The 22,382-nt window shown below is 34.8% G+C and overlaps 1 protein-coding gene across 1 annotated transcript in view; it reads right to left on the reverse strand.

Moving 5' to 3' along the window:
- The window catches only part of LOC121380732 (tyrosine-protein kinase BAZ1B-like), a 43,731-nt gene extending 21,400 nt beyond the window's left edge, over positions 1-22,331 (reverse strand). Inside the window, exons 1-16 of the mRNA XM_041509690.1 lie at positions 22,146-22,331; positions 14,944-15,119; positions 14,384-14,489; positions 12,179-12,221; positions 11,484-11,582; positions 10,924-10,997; positions 9,816-9,981; positions 8,230-8,754; positions 7,620-7,741; positions 6,355-6,513; positions 5,972-6,068; positions 4,948-5,116; positions 4,377-4,480; positions 2,003-2,146; positions 1,080-1,237; positions 66-217 (exon numbers count right to left, since the gene is read on the reverse strand). Coding sequence (XP_041365624.1) covers positions 66-217; positions 1,080-1,237; positions 2,003-2,146; positions 4,377-4,480; positions 4,948-5,116; positions 5,972-6,068; positions 6,355-6,513; positions 7,620-7,741; positions 8,230-8,754; positions 9,816-9,981; positions 10,924-10,997; positions 11,484-11,582; positions 12,179-12,221; positions 14,384-14,489; positions 14,944-15,119; positions 22,146-22,258 — 2,407 coding nt within the window. The 5' untranslated portion in view covers positions 22,259-22,331. The remainder of the gene's footprint in view (positions 1-65; positions 218-1,079; positions 1,238-2,002; positions 2,147-4,376; positions 4,481-4,947; positions 5,117-5,971; positions 6,069-6,354; positions 6,514-7,619; positions 7,742-8,229; positions 8,755-9,815; positions 9,982-10,923; positions 10,998-11,483; positions 11,583-12,178; positions 12,222-14,383; positions 14,490-14,943; positions 15,120-22,145) is intronic.
- Positions 22,332-22,382: the final 51 nt, after the last annotated feature.

Below are 22,382 nucleotides of genomic sequence, written 5' to 3' on the forward strand. Positions count from 1 at the left end.
CAATGTGCTCTAGTGGTTTCGCTAAACAAAATAAACTTTAAATTTTAACCCTGTAACATACAGACCTGGTTTGGAACCATCATCACTGTTGGCGTTTTCCTCTTTAGTCACTGATTTATCTTCCTTTTCTTCTTTTCCTTGCTGCTGTTCCTTCCTCTTCTCCTTTTCAGCTCGTAACTCGTCATTTTTCTTCTTTTGTTCTTGCTGCATTTTACGGCTGTACAAAACATGTTAATGTATTATTTGAATACCAGGTTAAACTTAGAAACAGTGCACCTAAATTGAATTGTACGTTTATGGAACTCGTCCTTCCACAGAATGTTTTATTTTTACACTCATTCAAGAAAATGAAACAAGTCAGAAAAACCATCCACAAAAGGACGAGTTAATAATCCAGTTATTATCTTGCTAAACAAGTGAAATTTAGAAAATAAGAGAAAAACTTGCAAACAATATAAAGTACTGAACTTGAGAAAGAAAGTATTAAACTTGAGATTTGTATTTTAGAAAATATTAAACTTGAGATTCGACGTAACAAAATAATAAACTTGAGAGGTGAGTTAATGAAATATTAAACTTAATAATGACGTAACAACGTACCAAACATGAGATTTGCATTAATGAAGGAAGGAAATGTTTTATTTAACGACACATTCAACACATTTTATTTAGTTATATGGAGTCGGACATATGGTCAAGGACCACACATATATTGGGCTACTATTTTTGATTAGCAGCAAAGGATCTTTTATATGCACCATCCCACAGACAGGATAACACATACCATGAAGTTTGATATACCAGTCGTGGTGCACTGGCTGGAGTGAAAAATAGCCCAATGGACCCACTGATGGGGATCGATCCAAGACCAACCACGCATCAAGCGCATGCTTTACCACTGGGCTACGTCCCGCCCCTTTGAGATTTGACTTCACGAATTAATCAAATTGAGATTTGAATTAATCAAGTATTAAACATGAGATTTCGGTTAATGAAACATTAAAACTTAATAATGACGCAACAGCGTACGAAACTTGAGATTTGCGTTAATGAAGTACTGGAAATGAGAGGTGTCTTACTAGAGGGCTGACGACTCTTTCTGTTTCTCCTCCATGTAGTCCTGCACGGAGTACGAGCCGAGGATTCGCAGACACAGACCCTTCAGCACCTCCAGCTTCTGTAGGGGATCCAGCTCAAACAACTCATGCTGCTCCAGCAACTCAATGATGCCATCAGGCTAAACAAACAACAAGTTTATACAGTAATCAGTACATCAGTTAAGAGTTAGCAAAATACTTAGTACGTAAACTTACTGAATATAAGCTGCCACCCCCCAAAAAGAAAAGAAAAAAGAGAAGTTAAAAAAAGAAAGAAAAGAGAAGTTAAAAACCCAAGAAAAAGTTAACAAACGGACGTACGGACAGATGGACAAAACCATTCCATAATATGACCCATCATAGATGGGCATATAAAAATGAAGATATGAAAGAGTATTTTATACTTCAATTAATACATTAGTATTTCATCTCTAATATTAATGTAACAGAAAAATCAACCTCCACTGATGGGATTCGAACCATGGACTCTCAGTGTTAAGAGTCCAGTGCTCTACCAACTGAGCTAATAGGGAAATTCCCACTAGCTACTGCCTGTAGGAGCACTTTATACCAACACTACTACATTAATATCATTTAGTCAATTTTAAATGTGTGCTTCTATAGTAACCTATACACCCATAACATGAGTAAATATTAAGTTTGTTTTTAATCTCAATAGTTGTAAAGAACATATTTTCAAGCATATGCAGCAAGAATTCCACAGTACTTTTAAATGCCTTGCCTACCATAGTCGCAAAATTTGAAATATAAACCAAGGACATACAGTTTTTCAGAAACTGATCTAAACGGTAAACTTTTTAACGTTGAACTTTAATGCAGAAGTTGACATCATAAAGGTGAGACACAAATGAATAAAATAAAGTTGATAAAAAGTATTCACTTACCACCTCCTGGTCCTCTTCTTCAAACGACTCCTCACTATCACAATCATCTGTGTCATTTTTACGCAGACACAGTCGGACTAGTTCGGACACTGTGTAGTTATTGACAGGTATATCGGACAGCTGAACTTTCAATTCGGAATAGCCCTGAATCACACAAAATACTCAATGACATAATAACAATAAAACAAATAATAAAAAACCCAATTAGATACTACAATGTAGTATAAAAACGTGTACATACAGCAATACAATTATGCTCTCACTCTTTACAGAGTTAAAGTTAACAGCTTATCTGTATAATACATTTTAAATATATCATCAATCTATTTTTCAGGGTTCACCCTGCCAGTAGTTAATCACTAGCTAATTATGATACGGATTAGATAAAAGCCTTAATGTTTTGCTTCACAACATCCAGTAGCGGATGATTAATAAATCAGTGTGCTCCAGTGATGTTGTTAAACAAAAGAAACTTTTTAACTTGCTTCACAACATCCAGTAGCCGATGATTAATAAATCAATGTGCTCTAGTGGTGTCATTAAACAAAAGAAACTTTTTAACTTGCTTCACAACATCCAGTAGCCGATGATTAATAAATCAATGTGCTCTAGTGGTGTCATTAAACAAAAGAAACTTTTTAACTTGCTTCACAACATCCAGTAGCCGATGATTAATAAATCAGTGTGCTCCAGTGATGTTGTTAAACAAAAGAAACTTTTTAACTTGCTTCACAACATCCAGTAGCCGATGATTAATAAATCATTGTGCTCTAGTGGTGTCATTAAACAAAAGAAACTTTTTAACTTGCTTCACAACATCCAGTAGCCGATGATTAATAAATCAATGTGCTCTAGTGGTGTCATTAAACAAAAGAAACTTTTTAACTTGCTTCACAACATCCAGTAGCCGATGATTAATAAATCAATGTGCTCTAGTGGTGTCATTAAACAAAAGAAACTTTTTAACTTGCTTCACAACATCCAGTAGCCGATGATTAATAAATCAATGTGCTCTAGTGGTGTCATTAAACAAAAGAAACTTTTTAACTTGCTTCACAACATCCAGTAGCCGATGATTAATAAATCAATGTGCTCTAGTGGTGTCATTAAACAAAAGAAACTTTTTAACTTGCTTCACAACATCCAGTAGCCGATGATTAATAAATCAATGTGCTCTAGTGGTGTCATTAAACAAAAGAAACTTTTTAACTTGCTTCACAACATCCAGTAGCCGATGATTAATAAATCAATGTGCTCTAGTGGTGTCATTAAACAAAAGAAACTTTTTAACTTGCTTCACAACATCCAGTAGCCGATGATTAATAAATCAGTGTGCTCCAGTGATGTGTTAAACAAAAGAAACTTTTTAACTTGCTTCACAACATCCAGTAGCCGATGATTAATAAATCATTGTGCTCTAGTGGTGTCATTAAACAAAAGAAACTTTTTAACTTGCTTCACAACATCCAGTAGCCGATGATTAATAAATCAATGTGCTCTAGTGGTGTCATTAAACAAAAGAAACTTTTTAACTTGCTTCACAACATCCAGTAGCCGATGATTAATAAATCAGTGTGCTCCAGTGATGTTGTTAAACAAAAGAAACTTTTTAACTTGCTTCACAACATCCAGTAGCCGATGATTAATAAATCAATGTGCTCTAGTGGTGTCATTAAACAAAAGAAACTTTTTAACTTGCTTCACAACATCCAGTAGCCGATGATTAATAAATCAGTGTGCTCCAGTGATGTTGTTAAAAACAAAAGAAACTTTTTAACTTGCTTCACAACATCCAGTAGCCGATGATTAATAAATCATTGTGCTCTAGTGGTGTCATTAAACAAAAGAAACTTTTTAACTTGCTTCACAACATCCAGTAGCCGATGATTAATAAATCAATGTGCTCTAGTGGTGTCATTAAACAAAAGAAACTTTTTAACTTGCTTCACAACATCCAGTAGCCGATGATTAATAAATCAGTGTGCTCCAGTGATGTTGTTAAACAAAAGAAACTTTTTAACTTGCTTCACAACATCCAGTAGCCGATGATTAATAAATCATTGTGCTCTAGTGGTGTCATTAAACAAAAGAAACTTTTTAACTTGCTTCACAACATCCAGTAGCCGATGATTAATAAATCAATGTGCTCTAGTGGTGTCATTAAACAAAAGAAACTTTTTAACTTGCTTCACAACATCCAGTAGCCGATGATTAATAAATCAATGTGCTCCAGTGGTGTTGTTAAACAAAAGAAACTTTTTAACTCATAAAATGTGATCAGAAAGGCACATTCTTTACAACCAACATATCATATTTTATTAAAAACCCACTTCAGTAAGAACAAGGCAAAAGTACTGGATATTACTAAACCTACCTCTGCAAGTTGGTCCTGTAACAGTGTTTGAAGCAGAATGACCAGAACTCGAGTCAGGTATCCATAGCCACTTTTACCAGATACAAGAGCTTTCATTAGCGCATCTACAAAATTAGAAACACGTACAGTATTACAAAAATACATGCACATACTACATCTGAGACTTCCAATAAAACATACTAAAATTAGAAACACGTACAGTATTACAAAAATACATGCACATACTACATCCAAGACTTGCAATAAAACATACTAAAAGGAAAAATGTCAGTTGATCATTTGTTGTAAAAGAAACGAAGCCGATTATTTTTCAACAACATAATTTAATAGCAAGATTTTTACCTCGTCCTATATACATATGTCTTTGCTAAATTAATTGTGTTGTCTAAACGTAGGTCGGTATTAGACAAATATCACAAACACTAAAACCAAAATGTCTTTCTGATAAACATCAAGAAAAAAGCAAAAACACAATACTACTTAGTTTACATGTACTTTTTAGGCTCTAACATATTTACCAGCACAGATAGATAACAAATCCATTTTTAATGTGAGTGAGAGGAAATCGAACCTGTATGAATTGGATATTTATCCTCTGGCATCAGCAAACCACCATAACAACTAATGAACTCCGTAACCATGGCAACATCTCCAAACGCTTCATTTGGCAAACCATCTGGTGTTGCCACAGGTTTAGGAATTGGTAGTGGCGACAAGTTCAATCCTTGGTCCTCAAAACGCTAAAACACAAATGTAACGAAAACCAATCAATGACATAAAATTTTTGCAATATAAAATGATCATACATCAGTCAGTCATACAAAGTGGAATACTTCATGTATAGCATGAAAACAAGAGGGAAAACTGATGTTAAAATGCAGGCAACATATTTTTTTTGTGTGTAACTAGCTATTACTATGTAAATGAGGTCCTAAACTTGAATGAAGCTTGAATGAACAAATTTTCAAAGGCTATACTTGACCAATACCAGAGATTTTTTTTTTTTTTCATTGTGGCCCACATTGCCTTTGTTGTGACACTGAAGTGTACTGACAATTTAGGTAAGTTTGATTTTTGTTTAATGATAGAGCACATTGATTTTCGGCTATTGGATGTCAAACATTTGGTAATTCTGACAGTCTAAGAAAGGAAACCTGCTACATCTTTCTTTTATGTACTACACAATCCAGCACAGGATAGCACATACCACAGTCTTTGATATGCCAATCGTGGTGCACTGGCTATAATGAGAAATAGCCCTATGGCCCCACCAACAATGTCCTGTTAAAATTCAGTCCTCCAAAAATAGGCATACACAAAAACAAATTCAGGTAACCTATTGTTTTGTGTGTGACCATCCATTACCATGTAAATGAGGTCCTAAACTTAATGTTCGAATGAAAAATGGGTTATGCATAACACGGTTTGCCCGAGAACCTTATATAAAAAAAAAAGTTCTCACATTTTTCAGAGGCCTCAAATGTAAATGACCAATACTAGAGATTTTTTTTTATGCCTTTTCATTATTGCCCGCATGGCATCTGTACTTATGGCACTAACATTAGGTTCACCCGATTAACCATAAAACAACATACCCTCCGAAGCTCTTTCAGTCTCTCCAGCTGCCTCTGCTTTTCTTTCTTTCTCTTCATTTGAAGGAAAGCTTCTTTCTCTTCAGGTGTCATCTTTTCCCTGTACAAATACATTTTTGTCAGTGTTATTCACATACATTATACAAATTAGGATTTTTTTTTCAAGCATTAAAAATTCATGTCGTGAGATTTTAATATTCTGAATTTAACAATATAGCAGACAAATTAAAAAACCACTAGATTATTAAAGAAACAAAACGCCTAAATTATCTGGTATATCAAAGGAAACGTAAGTGCTTAACAACACATTTAAAATTTTCAAAACATATTTTATTGGATACATCTCAGTAATATGGTGCTCAGTACCGATAAGGCTATAAACGTACATCATTCTCTTCTCTTGATGAATTTCGTACTTCTTCTGCACAAGCTCTTTAATCTCCACAGGTAGTTTCGCTCGCTGTTTGGCATCCAGCACAAGAATGGCTCTCTTCACCAGCAGACCAAACTTCACCTTCTCATTGTTCTTGTGAAGGTTTAATAACCTGAAGAACAAAATCATCATCACAGTAAAATGTCAAAATATACACACATATACAAATAAATACATAGACAAAACTACATATATGTGGTTTTCTGATTTCTGTATTCCACGAGTGTATTTCCTGCAAAATAAAAAAACAAATAATGTATGTGAAATTCAAAATGTATTACATACCTATTTATTCTTACTATGGTGATCAAGACATTTCAAAATGTGAGATAAACGTATCTTGTGCGACCTGATCTTTTAAATGGGGAATTCCCTTTTTATTTTTACTTTTGTTATATATTACGTCACATCTTATCTGAAACATTAAACAAGATTGCTGTTTTTGTAAGAAAGAAAGAAGGTATGTAATAAATACATAACTTCACATGTGTTGTTTTCACTTCCTATTTGTTCAACTTGCTTATTTTGCACATGAACATACCACTTGACCACTACTTACATTACATTCTGTAGTCTTTCTGATCATCCTGCTATTTCTAATACCACAAAAAGCATTTTTAAAAATGACCTACCTCTGAGATGAGCTCTAGTCTACTTTTTAAGGGGTATTGACCCATTTTAATGTCAACACTCTTGTGTCACTCTATTGCAACTTTATCCAAATGTGTTACTGATTTCTAGATTATCCAGACTTGGTGTCCATTTTCACGGGTTGAAGCTAGGGTCTGCAACTTGTAAATTCTAATGTCTATAGCACATGTACCGATTCCTTACTTTTGCCATGAAATCACGTCTATTAAAAAAAATGCATATTATATTTTTCATTCATTCTATGCATTGTCAAGTTCTTCAAACCTACACAGAACTACAAGAGAAGAAGTTTGTTTTGTTTAATGACACCACTAGAGCACACGGATTTATTAATCATTGGCTATTGGATGTCAAACATATGATCATTTTGACAGTCAAAGAGAGGAAACCTGTTACATTTTTCTATTAGTAGCAAGGGATCTTTTATATGCACCATCCCACAGACAGGATGGCACATACCATGGCCTTTGATATACCATTTGTGGTGCACTGGCTGTGACGAGAAATGGGCCCACCGACAGGGATCGATCCCGCATCAAGAAAGAACTACAAGAGATTCATAATTACCTTTTCACTATTGGTGGAGTGCGCGGTGGCGACGGTGCGCGGATCTTCTTGTTCAGATTCTTTACAGGGGTTTTCATTCCTTTCTTCTTTGCTATATCTAACAGTGTCATTTGCTTCAATCCCTAGAAAACAAAAAAATCTAAATTAATTTACCAGTATACGTAAAAAAATCTGAATTCCAAATATATTTAACCTGAATTATTCTTTTAGAAAAAAAAAATTAAAATTAAAAATTTGAATAATCTTTGTTAGACCATTTTATATTATTTTACCCCACCCATCCCCCCCCACAATAAAAACAAAAATTCACCAGCAGGCTCTGTTTTTCTTGATAGCATCTACAGAATTTTGTTTTGTCCCCTTCATATTGAATAAGCAGCTTATGGTATCATTCTGTACATTAAAAGACTGACCCAGTAAACCTGTATTGAAAATTATACTAACGAGTTTTCTCATTGGTTTTATGGTCTTTAAATGATTGAGAATAAAACATTTATATTATAATTTATATTATAACATTAACTGAGTATAAGTGACTGCATCACATATTATTTGATGAAAACTGCAAGAAAATAAAATCATCAAAACTTAAACCAGGCCAAAAACATACCTTTTTTTTATTAGATTTAGTAGGTGTTTTTTTGCCCGATTTTGATGGGGACTTCTTCAACATTTTATCTCCCTTGGATTTCTTGGGTGTACACTGTTTAGAAGTAGAAAGTTTCTTCTTTGGACTTTTTACTAACATATACAGTGGTGAATCAGAATCAGAGTCCGAATTTGAAACATGTTTCAGTTTCTTCGGTGAAGCCAGTTTGTATAATGGTGTATCATCATCAGAATCCAAGCGCTTCTTAATATTGGCTAGAACCTCCTCGTCTGAACTGTCTTCACTCGAACCCAAGTCAATGATTTCAATAGATTTTTTCTCCTTTTTGGGACTTTTCTTCTTTAGCGACTTCTCCGCATGCTTCATCTTCTTGACAAAACTATTGCTCTTCTTTTTCTTATCGCTACCAGAAACTTTAGAACTGCTGTCAAGTTTCATTTTCTTCGCTTTCGTCCCATTAGCTTGTTTCTTGTGCTTTCGCTTTTTAGAAGCTTCCTCAATGGCACGAGATGCAGCTTCAGCCATCTACAACAAAATGACTGAAATTTTGATACAACAATGCTAAAATAACCACTTTATATTATATAACATTTAGTGAAATATCTTAAAATATCAGTGAAATAAAAGTGTTATCAGTCACTCAGTGACGATAACACATTTTAGAGTGAAATTTTCACTATTTCACTCTAAAATGTGTTATCGCCACTGTAGAAAGTGTTATCTTCACTGTAAGAAAGCCAGAACTATTTTGCTGCTGGTATTTCAAAAATGAAGATAAATTGCCAAAACTTAAATAATAAATAGAAAATTTCATGTGAAGTTTGCAATCATATCACTCTTGTCGTGCAAGTGCGACTCATGAGATATGGTTGAAAACTTCACTCAATGAGATATAAATCATACTTCACAAAAAATCTGAAATATCCTCTATATATTGGTATTAAAAAAACAGAATGTTCCACAAGCGCACTGCGAGTGAGATCTAGCTCAGTCGGCAGCGTACTCGCCTGAGGTGCGTGGATCCATTGGTGGACCCATTCTCAAATCCCCCCCCCCCCTTCAATCTCAACTAGTGTGGGGTTTTTCCAGTCTGTAAGAAAGTGCATATAAAAGATACCTTAATGCCAATGAGAAAATGTTGCAGGTCTCCTCTGGACAAAATGTTAAAATTACCAAAAGTTTGACATCCAATAGCTGATGTGCTCTGTGGTGTTGTTAAACAAAACCAAGTAATGTCTTATGGATTGTGATGCTTGGTCTAAATAAGAAACATGCTACCACTGCATATGCTAATACTTCAAATTGGTATTAACAAAGATTCTTATTTATATGCACTTTCTTAAAGTGTAGAATATCATAAGCTTTACGAATAATATAAGCTTGGAATAATATGTTGAACATTTCAGTGCCTGGCACTGATTTTACCACTTGGAACTACAGAAAGTAAACAGTGGGATAGTTCAAAGAGAAATAACAACAGCAGATATCAGCTTAGCTGTCCCACATAAGTCTACAAACACAATCTCACCTTAGCTGGAGAGACAAACACAATTTCACCTTAGCTGGAGAGACAAACACAATCTCACCTTAGCTGGAGAGACAAACAGGTCGGCAAACTTGCTGGGGAGTGAATATTTTTTCACATAAGAATCGTTGACGACCCATGGACTACTGGAATTCACACCATGACGAATTCCCGTTGATCGAATGAATAACCTCATCAATTCTTTCGATGGAAGCTTTTCATTCCGTCTGCAATAGTTTTGAGAAAAAATTAGTTTATGCTATTAACAGACATAGTTATTTAGATGAAATAGCAAGCAATGTGTAAATACCAAATTAACAATGTACATGTAGGTATGAGATAAGGCAAATCGACAGTCATTCGAAATCTTTTGTAAATAAAAATAACATGTATGTTAATAGTAATAAAATTAATAAACCTTAAAATGTGAACACTTAATAGATAGTTCATGAAAGGTAGGTGTCAAAAAATAATGTTCTGCATCATTTGTTAGTTTATTAAATGAACGATAGAATGGCATATGATTAATGGTTATTAAAAGCCTTATAAATCTGCACAGCGAGATAAAAAAACCACATCCTAATACAATGTTAAAATGTGTTGAGTGTGTTGTTAAAACAAATTTATGATTTTTCTTTCTTACTTTATACTATGTTGTAGCTAAATGTCTTAATGCTGTTTTTTTATTTCCAAAAACTATCTCATGATCCATTCCTTGATGTGGTGAGGTAGTTTGCATGTCTCAATGAATCGGAGAGCTATGCAAGCTGGAGCATTAGCTCCTGGTAGGGTCACCCAAATTGGACTGGTCAAAGGGTAGAGACTAGACTAATATGGATCGACAGACAGATGACTTGAGTCGAGAAAAACAACTGTCTAGGAGAAGCAAACTCCAAAATCAAAACTGGGCTGGAGAGGCTCAGAATCCTAGTAAGGAAACTCTGCTAGAAGGATACCTCCAAACTCAAAGCAAGTCCACTGAAGTCAGAGTACAGAAGCTATGCATCAGCATTAGCGTGGAAACCTAAAGGAAATGTCTGTACATGCACCAAGCTCTATGATCATCATCATTTCCAATAAAGCTAAAAAAATATATATAAATAGCATTTTTTTTTTTTATTTACTCTTTACTTAAACACAGATTTTAAAAAATAGAAAAGAAATCTCACGTAATATCAGATGCAGGCACAGAAACAATAATTGTGTCATCTTCTAATTTCAAAGTGTACGTGTACGGCAAAAGCTGCAAAATAATGTAAATCTTTATTGGACAAATTATTTTTATATGTAATTTTTTTAACCTCCGATCATTACATAATAAGTTAATAGAAAAGTTGTTTTAAAGCAAACACATACAGCAAGCAGAGTACAAAACAAAAACACTAAGCAATATTTTAATATAGAAAAAAAAAAAAGATTAAAAAAAAAAAAGTCCACACTTAAAAATTTAAATCCTAATCATTGAACGATAACTTGTTTTCTGGTTAGATGTGAGAAGACAGGAATGTAGTCAGACTGAACGTGACTGATATTCCTCGCATATTTAAGAAAAGACAACAAGTTGGATCGATTAATGTGTCAGCAAAATATGGCACTTGTTAACTATGATATACACCACATTTTAAGTTGTTCCAGCAGTAAAGGTGGAGAATTATTTCTTAATTAAGAATTGCCGAGTTTGTTTGTACCTAATTATTTCTTAATTAAGAATTGCCGAGTTTGTTTGTACCTTTGGAAGTGTCCACTTTTTAGGAGAACCTTCTTTGCAATCTTCTGACGTGTTTTCTTTGTCACTTGACGGAGAGCTACAGTTGCTTGCTGGATTTGTCTGAAATATTGGATTTTATTTTTTTGATTTATCAAGCCTTCAGATTTTACAAAATCAGTCCAAGGGAGAGAAGAATTCTTAACAAGTAAATGTTTCGCCTAGCATAAACTTATTTGTGAATAAAGAACGTGACGTAACATTCAGGAAAAACATATTACTTTAAATAAAAAACAGTTTTAATTTTAAACATGTTTCAAGTTAGCAATACCTATATCTCGCCTATTGATTTTGTCACAGTGAGACAAGTAATTACGACTCCGTCATACTAGTATTACAATCATCAATGATTTACATTAATTTTGTTTTCATTTTTTCGGGCTTAAAATTGGGCCAGTGATCGAACCACCTTGGTGGATTCATTCAAGTGATAGGGTTTTTTCTCGTTCCAACCAGTGCACCATAACTGGTATGTGCTTTCCTGTCTGTGGGAAAGTGCATATAAAGGATCCATTTCTGCATTAGAAAACATGTAGCAGGTTTCCTCTGATGACTACGAGTCATAATTACCAAATGTTTGACATCCAATAGCCGATGATTAATTAATCAATGTGCTCTAGTGGTGTCGTTAAACAAAACAAACATTTGATAATACTAACCACTGTGGAGCTTGAATCTATTTGTGTCACAACACCCTGGATGCTGAAAAAGAAATTTAAACACATAGAAAAGTAATTGTCTTGGCAATATAAAAATTTACAGAGAAATACAAATTAATTATATGAAAAGATTTATCCAGGATTTTTTGGCAGGGTCCCATTACTGATGAGATTGGGGAAATTAGTGCAATAACTGGGATTTTTTTGTTGGGCCACTGAATGATGACAATGAACGATTGTTAAATTATTTTATAAGAACAGATAACAATAATGGAATGGGTCCTAATAAACAGATACTTCGCATTACGATGTTTCTGAATCTACCAGTTCATACTTGTATACAAACCACATCAGATCAGAGTTTTGCCACCAGTCCATAACAAATTATCAATTAAAAAACAAGCATTTTGAGAGTGCTACTAAAGCAATAATGTCTTCAACCGGACCCAACAATTTTTTGTATGTCCTAAATTCAAGGGCCATAACTCTGGGTAAATCACCATCAAACTTCAACTTTATCTGTAATGCTATATACAAATGACAAAGTTATATACCAAATTTCATTTTGATATCTCCAGGCAATGCAAAAATGCAGAATAATTTTTTCACATCTCCCAAGTTCAAAGGACATAACTCTGTTAAAAATGAGTAAATCACCAAGAAAGTCACAAGTGATCTGTAACAGTATGTGATAAACCTATACACAAAATTTCAGCTCAATATCTCAGGGGTGGGAATTGGTGAACTGTGAAAAAGAGGAAATCTAGAGGGGTCCCAGAAATCCTAAGTTAAAATCTGTGCCATCTGACACATTTTGGAGGAAAGGACGATTAAAATGCGAGGAAACGCAATGTTCCATTAGGAAAAAACCCAGCTGTTCCTTGAGAATTTCCACCCCTAATATCTAAAGGTCTTCCGAAAAAGAAAAAATTCATCTGGAAAACATGTGGAATAGACAGACAGACGGACAGAGATGAAACCTACAGTCCCCTCCAGTTGGACCAGACAGACAGACGGACAGAGATGAAACCTACAGTCCCCTCCAGTTGGACCAGACAGACAGACGGACAGAGATGAAACCTACAGTCCCCTCCAGTTGGACCAGACAGACAGACGGACAGAGATGAAACCTATAGTCCCCTCCAGTTGGACCAGACAGACGGACAGAGATGAAACCTACAGTCCCCTCCAGTTGGACCAGACAGACAGACGGACAGAGATGAAACCTATAGTCCCCTCCAGTTGGACCAGACAGACAGACGGACAGAGATGAAACCTATAGTCCCCTCCAGTTGGACCAGACAGACAGACGGACAGAGATGAAACCTACAGTCCCCTCCAGTTGGACCAGACAGACAGACGGACAGAGATGAAACCTACAGTCCCCTCCAGTTGGACCAGACAGACAGACGGACAGAGATGAAACCTACAGTCCCCTCCAGTTGGACCAGACAGACAGACGGACAGAGATGAAACCTATAGTCCCCTCCAGTTGGACCAGACAGACGGACAGATGAAACCTACAGTCCCCTCCAGTTGGACCAGACAGACAGACGGACAGAGATGAAACCTACAGTCCCCTCCAGTTGGACCAGACAGACAGACGGACAGAGATGAAACCTACAGTCCCCTCCAGTTGGACCAGACAGACAGACGGACAGAGATGAAACCTATAGTCCCCTCCAGTTGGACCAGACAGACGGACAGAGATGAAACCTAGTCCCCTCCAGTTGGACCAGACAGACAGACGGACAGAGATGAAACCTATAGTCCCCTCCAGTTGGACCAGACAGACAGACGGACAGAGATGAAACCTATAGTCCCCTCCAGTTGGACCAGACAGACAGACGGACAGAGATGAAACCTACAGTCCCCTCCAGTTGGACCAGACAGACAGACGGACAGAGATGAAACCTACAGTCCCCTCCAGTTGGACCAGACAGACAGACGGACAGAGATGAAACCTATAGTCCCCTCCAGTTGGACCGGTAGGGGACTAACAATGTTGCATGCACACAACAATAAAATAAACACACAACCATACAAAGAGTCAAGTAAAAGGTGTTGCCAAATTATTTATGTATAAAAAAAGAAAAAAGGTTCTCGTTGAGAATTTAACAATTAAGTCGTAACTCAGTAGGTTGTGACTGAGCAATACCCAGACTGGTGCTTATTTTAAGGGCTTTTCATTAAAATTAAAGATACCTCTTTCCTGCATTCTTGACCTTGAGAGAGACTTTTTCACCCACGCAGATAACTTGATGTACTGTTAGCCATGCCTTATCTACAAGCTGATCCAATGACAGCATGTCTGGGAAAAATAAGTAAAGTATTTTTTTTTTTAAATATAATTGACATAAAAAAGAAAACAATCACATTTTGGTTAGTTGAAAAAACTTCATGATTAACTATTGTTAACAAGTGTGAGAGAAATGTTTTATTTAATAACACACTCAACACTTATTTTCAGTTAGTTATATGGCATTGGACATGTGATTAAGGACCACACTGATAACGAGAGTTAACCTGCTACCACCATATATCATGTTATCAAATACACTGTTTCTGATTTTGTTATGCAAACAGACATTTTACAATCCTGCAGTAATGACCAACTGTAAACCAATACCAATCAAACTCATGATGAAATAACAATTATCCGAAAGGCAAAAGTATTTAATTTGCTAGGTTTTTTTCCTCAATCCTATTGTTTTAAAAAACACACGATTATTTTCACATTAAAAAGATAAAAAAATCCAACTCACTATGATGGACAATCTCAAGGACGGGTTTTTCGAAACACTTGGCGAACTGAGACTTGACCACTTTGAGGACAGCCTTTTCGGAATTCCAAGCCTCTTCATGAGTGAGGTTGATGTGTCCCGTGCACTGACAGGTCCACACTTTGTCATTATACACACTTAGTTGTTTCTCATACTCACTGTAACCGTTAAGGCAATGATAAAAACATGACAAAAATGTAACAAACTAGGGCAACGGCCCCAGTATTCGACCACTTAAGAAAGAAAGGATTATAACATGTTCATTTTATTGGCATTTGCTAATATTTGTTTTTCTTACTGGCAATGCTATTCATTGAATAGACGCGGTATACACTGAGTGCCGCAAGGAACAGTATGCAGTATTCGACCAGCTGACCCAGTATTCGACCACTTTCTAATTAACTAATAAAACAAAACTTTGAAGTTTATTTCATAGTAAATGGTGCATACATCAAACAACTAAATCCAAAACGTGTTGATTTTAAAAACTGTAAAACATATTCATGCATTTACGCATGCACGCAAATACTTATATACACATTCACACACGCACAATTACTTTTTGATGAAGTCTCTTTGGTCCTATCTTAATTTACAAATAATGATATTAGACTGAAAATAAAAGAAAATTTTATTTAAGTCGTTACAAACAGCACCAAAAGATATAAAAGTAGTAAATTTGTGGTTCTTGGAGTTTATTTTGGGAATGTATCCTTAAGCTTTTCTATTGGTTGAATACTGGGGCAACCCTCTCTATCATGTCATTATTTGATCACGTGGTCGAAATTATAATGACTGAGGTCACATTGCATTTACCAGCTCCATTTGATTATAAATAAAAACATTAAAGACATTTTCAAAGATTTCAAATGGATTAAAAGTATTGCAAATGTTCATGGGATGTTGACTGGTGTAATAGCATGCTATAAAAATGGCCGACGTTCATATACTTATGTTCATTCACATGGTTATCGTCTGCTATTACGTTTCCGGAAGAAAGAATGTTCACCCTGTCGCGTATGTTCAAAATACGTTGGGGAAATCTATATACTATTCAGTTTAAACGAGTATGGTAATTAATTAAATGCACTGGTCGAATACTGGGTACTGGTCGAATACTGGGGTCACTGCCCTATATATAAATTAGAAAAAATACAGGACAAAAATAGTTTATTCATTATTTGACAGATATATATTTTACAACTTGCTCAACATTTTCTACAAAAACATTTGGGTGGGACAAGTACAATTCACTGTATTTTAGCTACAGTGAAAATATAAAAATCATATTTTTTGTAAAAGTGCATGATTAAATTATCTCCCTTTGTCTCGTTTCTTCTTATTTAAATTTGATGATTACCAATACATCTGATCATATTTGAAAAAAGAGAGAAGTACTTTAAACAACTGTACCTATAAAAAAGGGATACGAAGTGCAATTACGATAAAATATTTAATGCGAATTGAATATGAAGCTAAATAATGATGACATAATGGAGCGTCATTGAGTAAGTGTAAGAATTTAACAGTGTTCGATTTGTTTTTGGTTTAGAGGATCGCTTTGTCAGGTATGTTTGCACCACAGTATTATTAAATAAATGTTAATAAAGATAAATTTTATTCAAATTTCTTTTTAAAAGTCTATGGTTAAGTAAATTTTCTGGAAAAGTTCCATAGGAAGAAATATTTCAGTTGTATCATTTATGCATGTGCTGTAACCACCATAACATTATACATGACTTATGCGGCTGGATTAAATAAATAATTTCAAACAATGACATTGTGTAAGTTTTTACTCAATCATGAATATGAAATGAGGACAATTTCAGAATTGATCACATGAGGGTGAGGGAGATATTTACTTTATGCTTTAAAAAATTAGTGTTTTAAAGACGTTTCCGGAAAGTAAATATTGACAAACAACCCCCCTCCCACTGTGTAATGCATTGTTTAATAATCAGTCTCCATTTTGCTTGCTTTATTACAATGTGGATAGTATGAAAGGTGAGTGATTTTGTACTTGTGTCCTTCAATCGAAAGCAACCACCAGTAATGTACCATAGTCAATCGGTTATGTATAGTACAATAAAGTATTCAGAACTTCATTAGTCTGCCGATTGCATACATGTTCCAGAAATCAATATCAATTGAAATATTCCAAATGGTTGTGTGCATTAAAATAACACACAAATTGAAGTATCTGGATTGTTTTCACAAGTATCTGAATTGTTTTCGCCGAAGCACTAAAATCAGCGACGAGTCCCGAATGGTACCAAAAATTAATACGGAGTTCACAATGATCAGACAACTTCATAAACAACAAAGTGTTCCGACTGCACAATGATGTCAACAAATTTCATTGGTTTTCGTCGTTAAGACTCTGAATGCACATGCCAAATAATGTAATACTTAGACATTTTAGGGTCAATCGCCCGATGGCGACTATAATAAATTCAATCAGTCACCACGCCAACATTTTGATCGCAACGTAGAGCACCAAAAAGCAGACGAAAATAATTGAAATAATATGTATTTGCATCAAATTAATTCAACTATTTAAGTACATGATACCCTGTAACTTTTTTATACGTGTGCATGGGAGAACTACCACACTTCAGTATATTTTAGGAACGTTGTTCCATCAGGATTATTACAATGAAAGCATTATGATCAGATCGCTTTTATAAAGTATTACATCCATTTAATCTCTTCACCACAGAAAATGGCATGGATATTAACATTTGTTGGTTTATTTTTAGTCCGCAGGGACGTAGTAAGTGTGGAAACTATTTCTAACAAAAGGAAATTAGAAACTTGTGAGGAACGTAAAAGTGGTAAAAAAAAGAGAAGGGGGTATTGAAATATCTAAATTTGTATACACTACACAAAATTGTAGAAGACGAACAAAAATAGAATTTTGCCAACAATTTAACCCAATTCCTAAATCATCAGAATGTAAAAACTACACAGATAAATTAGGTAAAATATTTACAGTAAAACGAAAAGATTGCGAAAGAGTCAGAGCTAGCTCTGGCACTCGCCAATAGCGAATTCTGAAAGCAGTTGGCAAATTTTATTTTAGTTATGCAAAACAACTTCATGTAATAATTGACATTTTAAAAAAAAAACCTGAACATTTCTGCAATTTCTGAAGTTTAATAGACAATTTGTCGAATTGTTTTGCTCACCTAGAGCTAGCCCTGCCGAAAGAGTAACTTAAAATTTCAATGTAATAAAAGAGTGTATAAACAAAGAAAATCAAATATCCATCCGATCCAACACTTGGTTTGCTTCAACCAACGTCTCACTAAGAAAACGTCTTCTGTAGGTGTATTGTTTTATATATAGACAGGACTGTGGTAGTGCTATCAGAGAAAAGTCTGTCACATCTGGAGAAAGCAGCGACATGCAAAGTTGTGATGATACTCGCAAATGTGTTATATAAACATCAAGCAGAACTGTAGCAGATTACTGCAATTATCACAGAGACGTTTGTGCTTTTACAGTTGAAAAAGGAGTGAAAAAAAAATTAGAGAAGGGACTACCGCACAAGTCAACGAATCCAAATTTGGCAAAAGAAAATTTCATTGTGGAAGATTGGTGGAAGAACAATGGGTATTAGGGGACATATGTCGGGAAAAACGACAAGTATTTCTTGTGCCTGTACAAAATAGAATAGAGAAACTTCAATACCACTGATTGAAAGTTACGTTCTTCCTGGGACCACAATCATAACGGATTGTTGGAAAGCCCACAATGCACTAAAGGATAGTCCCAATAACTACATTCACAAGACTGAATCATTCAGAGCATTTCGTAGGTATGAATGTAAATTGTGTGAGAAACAGCAATTGAGATAGAGATAGAGATAGAGACAGAGGTAGACGTGTATATATAGCGATACAGAGCAAGATCATTACGGACATTCATGTAAACATGTGATGGATAGGTGACATATATAACCACAATTATTATACAGGTGATTTGTCTGTGACAATACTCAGCGCTATATTTGTATATATATATATAAAAACTATGATCTTTGGTACAGTATTTTATTTGGTCATGAATGATGGTGTAAGCAATAGTCAATATTAATAATTAATATACACATTTTATTAATAGCAAGCTGGTGTTATTCCTATTTTGTAATTGTCAATTTCATGTATATTGTTATTAGTATTATTAAAATAAAAACAATTTTACTATTTATTGGGTTGCTAGACGCTGACAGCGGTGCATACACTGATCTTATTGAAAACACATGGTGGTGTGTCAAACGTGATTGCCATCCCACCATACCAGAAGGGGCAACTACGATCTGCACTTGTGCGAGTGTATGTACTGGACTATCAGAAATGAGGAAGGTATTTACGGGGCATTTCTAAAGGATTGCGCGCAGCTGTATCACGCTTGACGTAAGTCATGTTATTCACTACATTGGTTTATCAGATAATATTCACCTCAAAATTTATTATCAGTATCATGTTCTTTATATATCTATTACACAATCAATCTTTAACTTTCATAAAAAAAAAATTTAAAAACCCCACACAAATTACAACCGTGTCCGGTGTATTGGTGCATCCAGCGATTCTGTGCACTTGGTATTTTGCTTAAGGATGTTTAGGAAGTTGTCATGTTGTCGGTGTTTTAATAAATTAAAAGTTCAATTCCTTTTTCAATGTTTAATCATGTATCAATATATTTATTGTTATGGGTACAATTTTTTTTTTTTAGAATTATCAATAATTATATCATAATTTCAAAATAAATAATTCACCTGCTTTCGTGTATATAAACACTAAGTAGGTCAGCCTTACTGATATTAAGAATGTTAAAAACACCTTTCTCGCATTTTTAAAATTACAATTAACGGTATAATAAAAAAATTCGGTGATTTTTATTTAAGCTGAAAATGAAAACAGAGACAAATGCAAACAAAACAAAAGTTTTACACCTTAACTGACAGTCATTCCAGTTCACAAATGTCAGATTGTTACAAAAAAATAAAAATAATAATAATAATAAAAGCGAAATAAGATCCACGTGTGCGCACAATCTACCCGAGAAAAAAAATCCATGTAGGCATCTTAGCCATGCATGACAATGAACATGTATGCATCTGCAGTACTGTGCCACTCAAAAAAAAAAAAGTGATTCTGAAACTGATCAAGAGATGGGTCATGTGTGATCGTTCATTTTCATAGTAATATTTTTAACAAGACAAAATTAAAAAAATACTAAAATAATCCTGGGCTAATAGTGTAGTGTTTATGGGCTACAAAGTGAGGTCATGAACTGTTTATAAATAGCGGGGTCACCAATCTACATCTACTCCTGCGAAACACCGGACATGCAAATCATTTTGGATACAAGGGGGTGTCTACATTTATGGACAATTTTAAAATGTTTATTTACTACAGACATAAAACAATTTGTAGTGTATCTCAGATTATGCACCGCTTCATTGGTGAGACACATTTTACAGTGTTCACATAGAAAATGGTCTTTGAATGCTTAGGTGCGCCGATGGACCAGACACCACTACATATGCGCCTTAAATGTGATTGTGTCATAAGAAACTCTTACCCACACATGAGCAGAATATAAACATAATTGCCATTTGGCACCTAACAGTTACAGTAAAGAAGTCGGCACCATCTGGCTTCTGGACAGAAAGTTAATGTAGAGGGCTTCTCTTGAATAGTGGAGTCTTACCATGGCATACATTCTAATACAACCGTAAAGTTGGAAGTAAATATGGCGATCTCGCCACAGCGTGTCCCAACACAAAAATAGTAGTATAAGTGGTATAACCCTGTAGTTTTGGCACAAAAACATGCTGATAATGACAGTAGATATATACTATAATATATGTTGTAATATATGTCTTCTAGCAAGTCTAATATGTATGATAACTTCGCCTAACGATGAAAATAAGTCCTGGCGAACTGGCCCGGGGCGACTTCACCAGGGCGAGATCGACATACTTCGTCTGGTATATCGGCGCGCTTTGTATTTTGCTTAAGTATGTTTATGAAATTGTCATGTTGTCAGTGTTTTTAACGAATTAAAGTTCAATTTCTTTTTCAATGGTTAACCAAGTATCAACATATTTATTTTAAGGGTGCAATTAAATATTTTTTTTAGATTTATCAATAATTATATCATAATTTCAAAATAAATCATTCACCTGTTTTCATTTATAAAATGTTAAAAGCAGTCTGAAAACACCTTTCCCGCATTTTTTAAATTATAGTAAACAGTATAATTTATAAATGTAATTATTTTTGTTCGGTTAAACTGAAAAGGAAAACACAAACAAATGCAAACAAAACGAAAAAAATTTTACACCTTAATTGACAGTCATTCCAGTATACAATTGTCACATTGTTATAAAAAATAAAAGCGAAATAAGATCCACGTGTTTGCACAATCTACCCGAGAAAAATAAAATCCATGTAGGCATCTTGGCCATGCATGACAATGAACATGTATATATCTGTAGTACTGTGCGGCACACTCAAGAAAAAAATTCTGAAACTGATCATGAGATGGGTCATGGGTCACGTGTGATCGTTAATTTTCACTGTAATTTTTTAACAAGACAAAACAAAAAAGTACTAAAATAATTTTGGGACAATAGTGTAGCGTTTATGGGCTAAAAGTGAGGTCATGGGCAGTCTATAAACAGCAGGGTCAACGATCCACATCTACTGCGCCGAATCACCAGACATGCAAATCGTTTTGGATACATGGGGGTGCCTATATTTATGCACCATTTTAAAATGTTTATTTACTAGACATAAAACAATTTGTAGCTTATTTCTGATTATGCACTGCTTCATTGATGAGTCACATTTTATTAAGTATTTCACAGTGTTCACATAGAAAATGGTCCTTGAATGCTTAGGTGCGCCGATACACCGGACACCAATGTATATTCTATGATAGAAAGCATAATAAAAGACACTTTAAAAAAAACCCGTGATAACTAATTTGTTGATAATTTTAAATTTAAACGACTTGGCATTGATTTTCTTACAATAGGAATTATCAGGCCTACATTAAAACAAACAATGCAACCATTCACCGATTGAGCAGCTTTAGGATTTTTAGTTTTTGACATAAAATTTCATGTGCGCCGCCATCTTGGAATAGAAAAATAAGCAAAAGGATACGCTTTTGATCGGAACTGTTCCTTTGTATGAGGAATCGTGTATACCGTTTCGTCCGGTTTTACATCATTCAGGGGCTTCAAGCAGCTATAGATTTTTCGTCCTAGAAGTGGCATCTTTTCTGAAAGGTGCAAAATTCACTCAAAATACATGTGTTTAAAATGTGGCGCGCACCGGTGGAAAATGAACCATTTCGGCACCTGCCGTAAAACGAGAATTTGCGAGAAACAAACAAATAAC

Source organism: Gigantopelta aegis, chromosome 9 (assembly GCF_016097555.1).
Source record: "Gigantopelta aegis isolate Gae_Host chromosome 9, Gae_host_genome, whole genome shotgun sequence".
NCBI classification, from domain to species: Eukaryota; Metazoa; Mollusca; class Gastropoda; order Neomphalida; family Peltospiridae; genus Gigantopelta; species Gigantopelta aegis.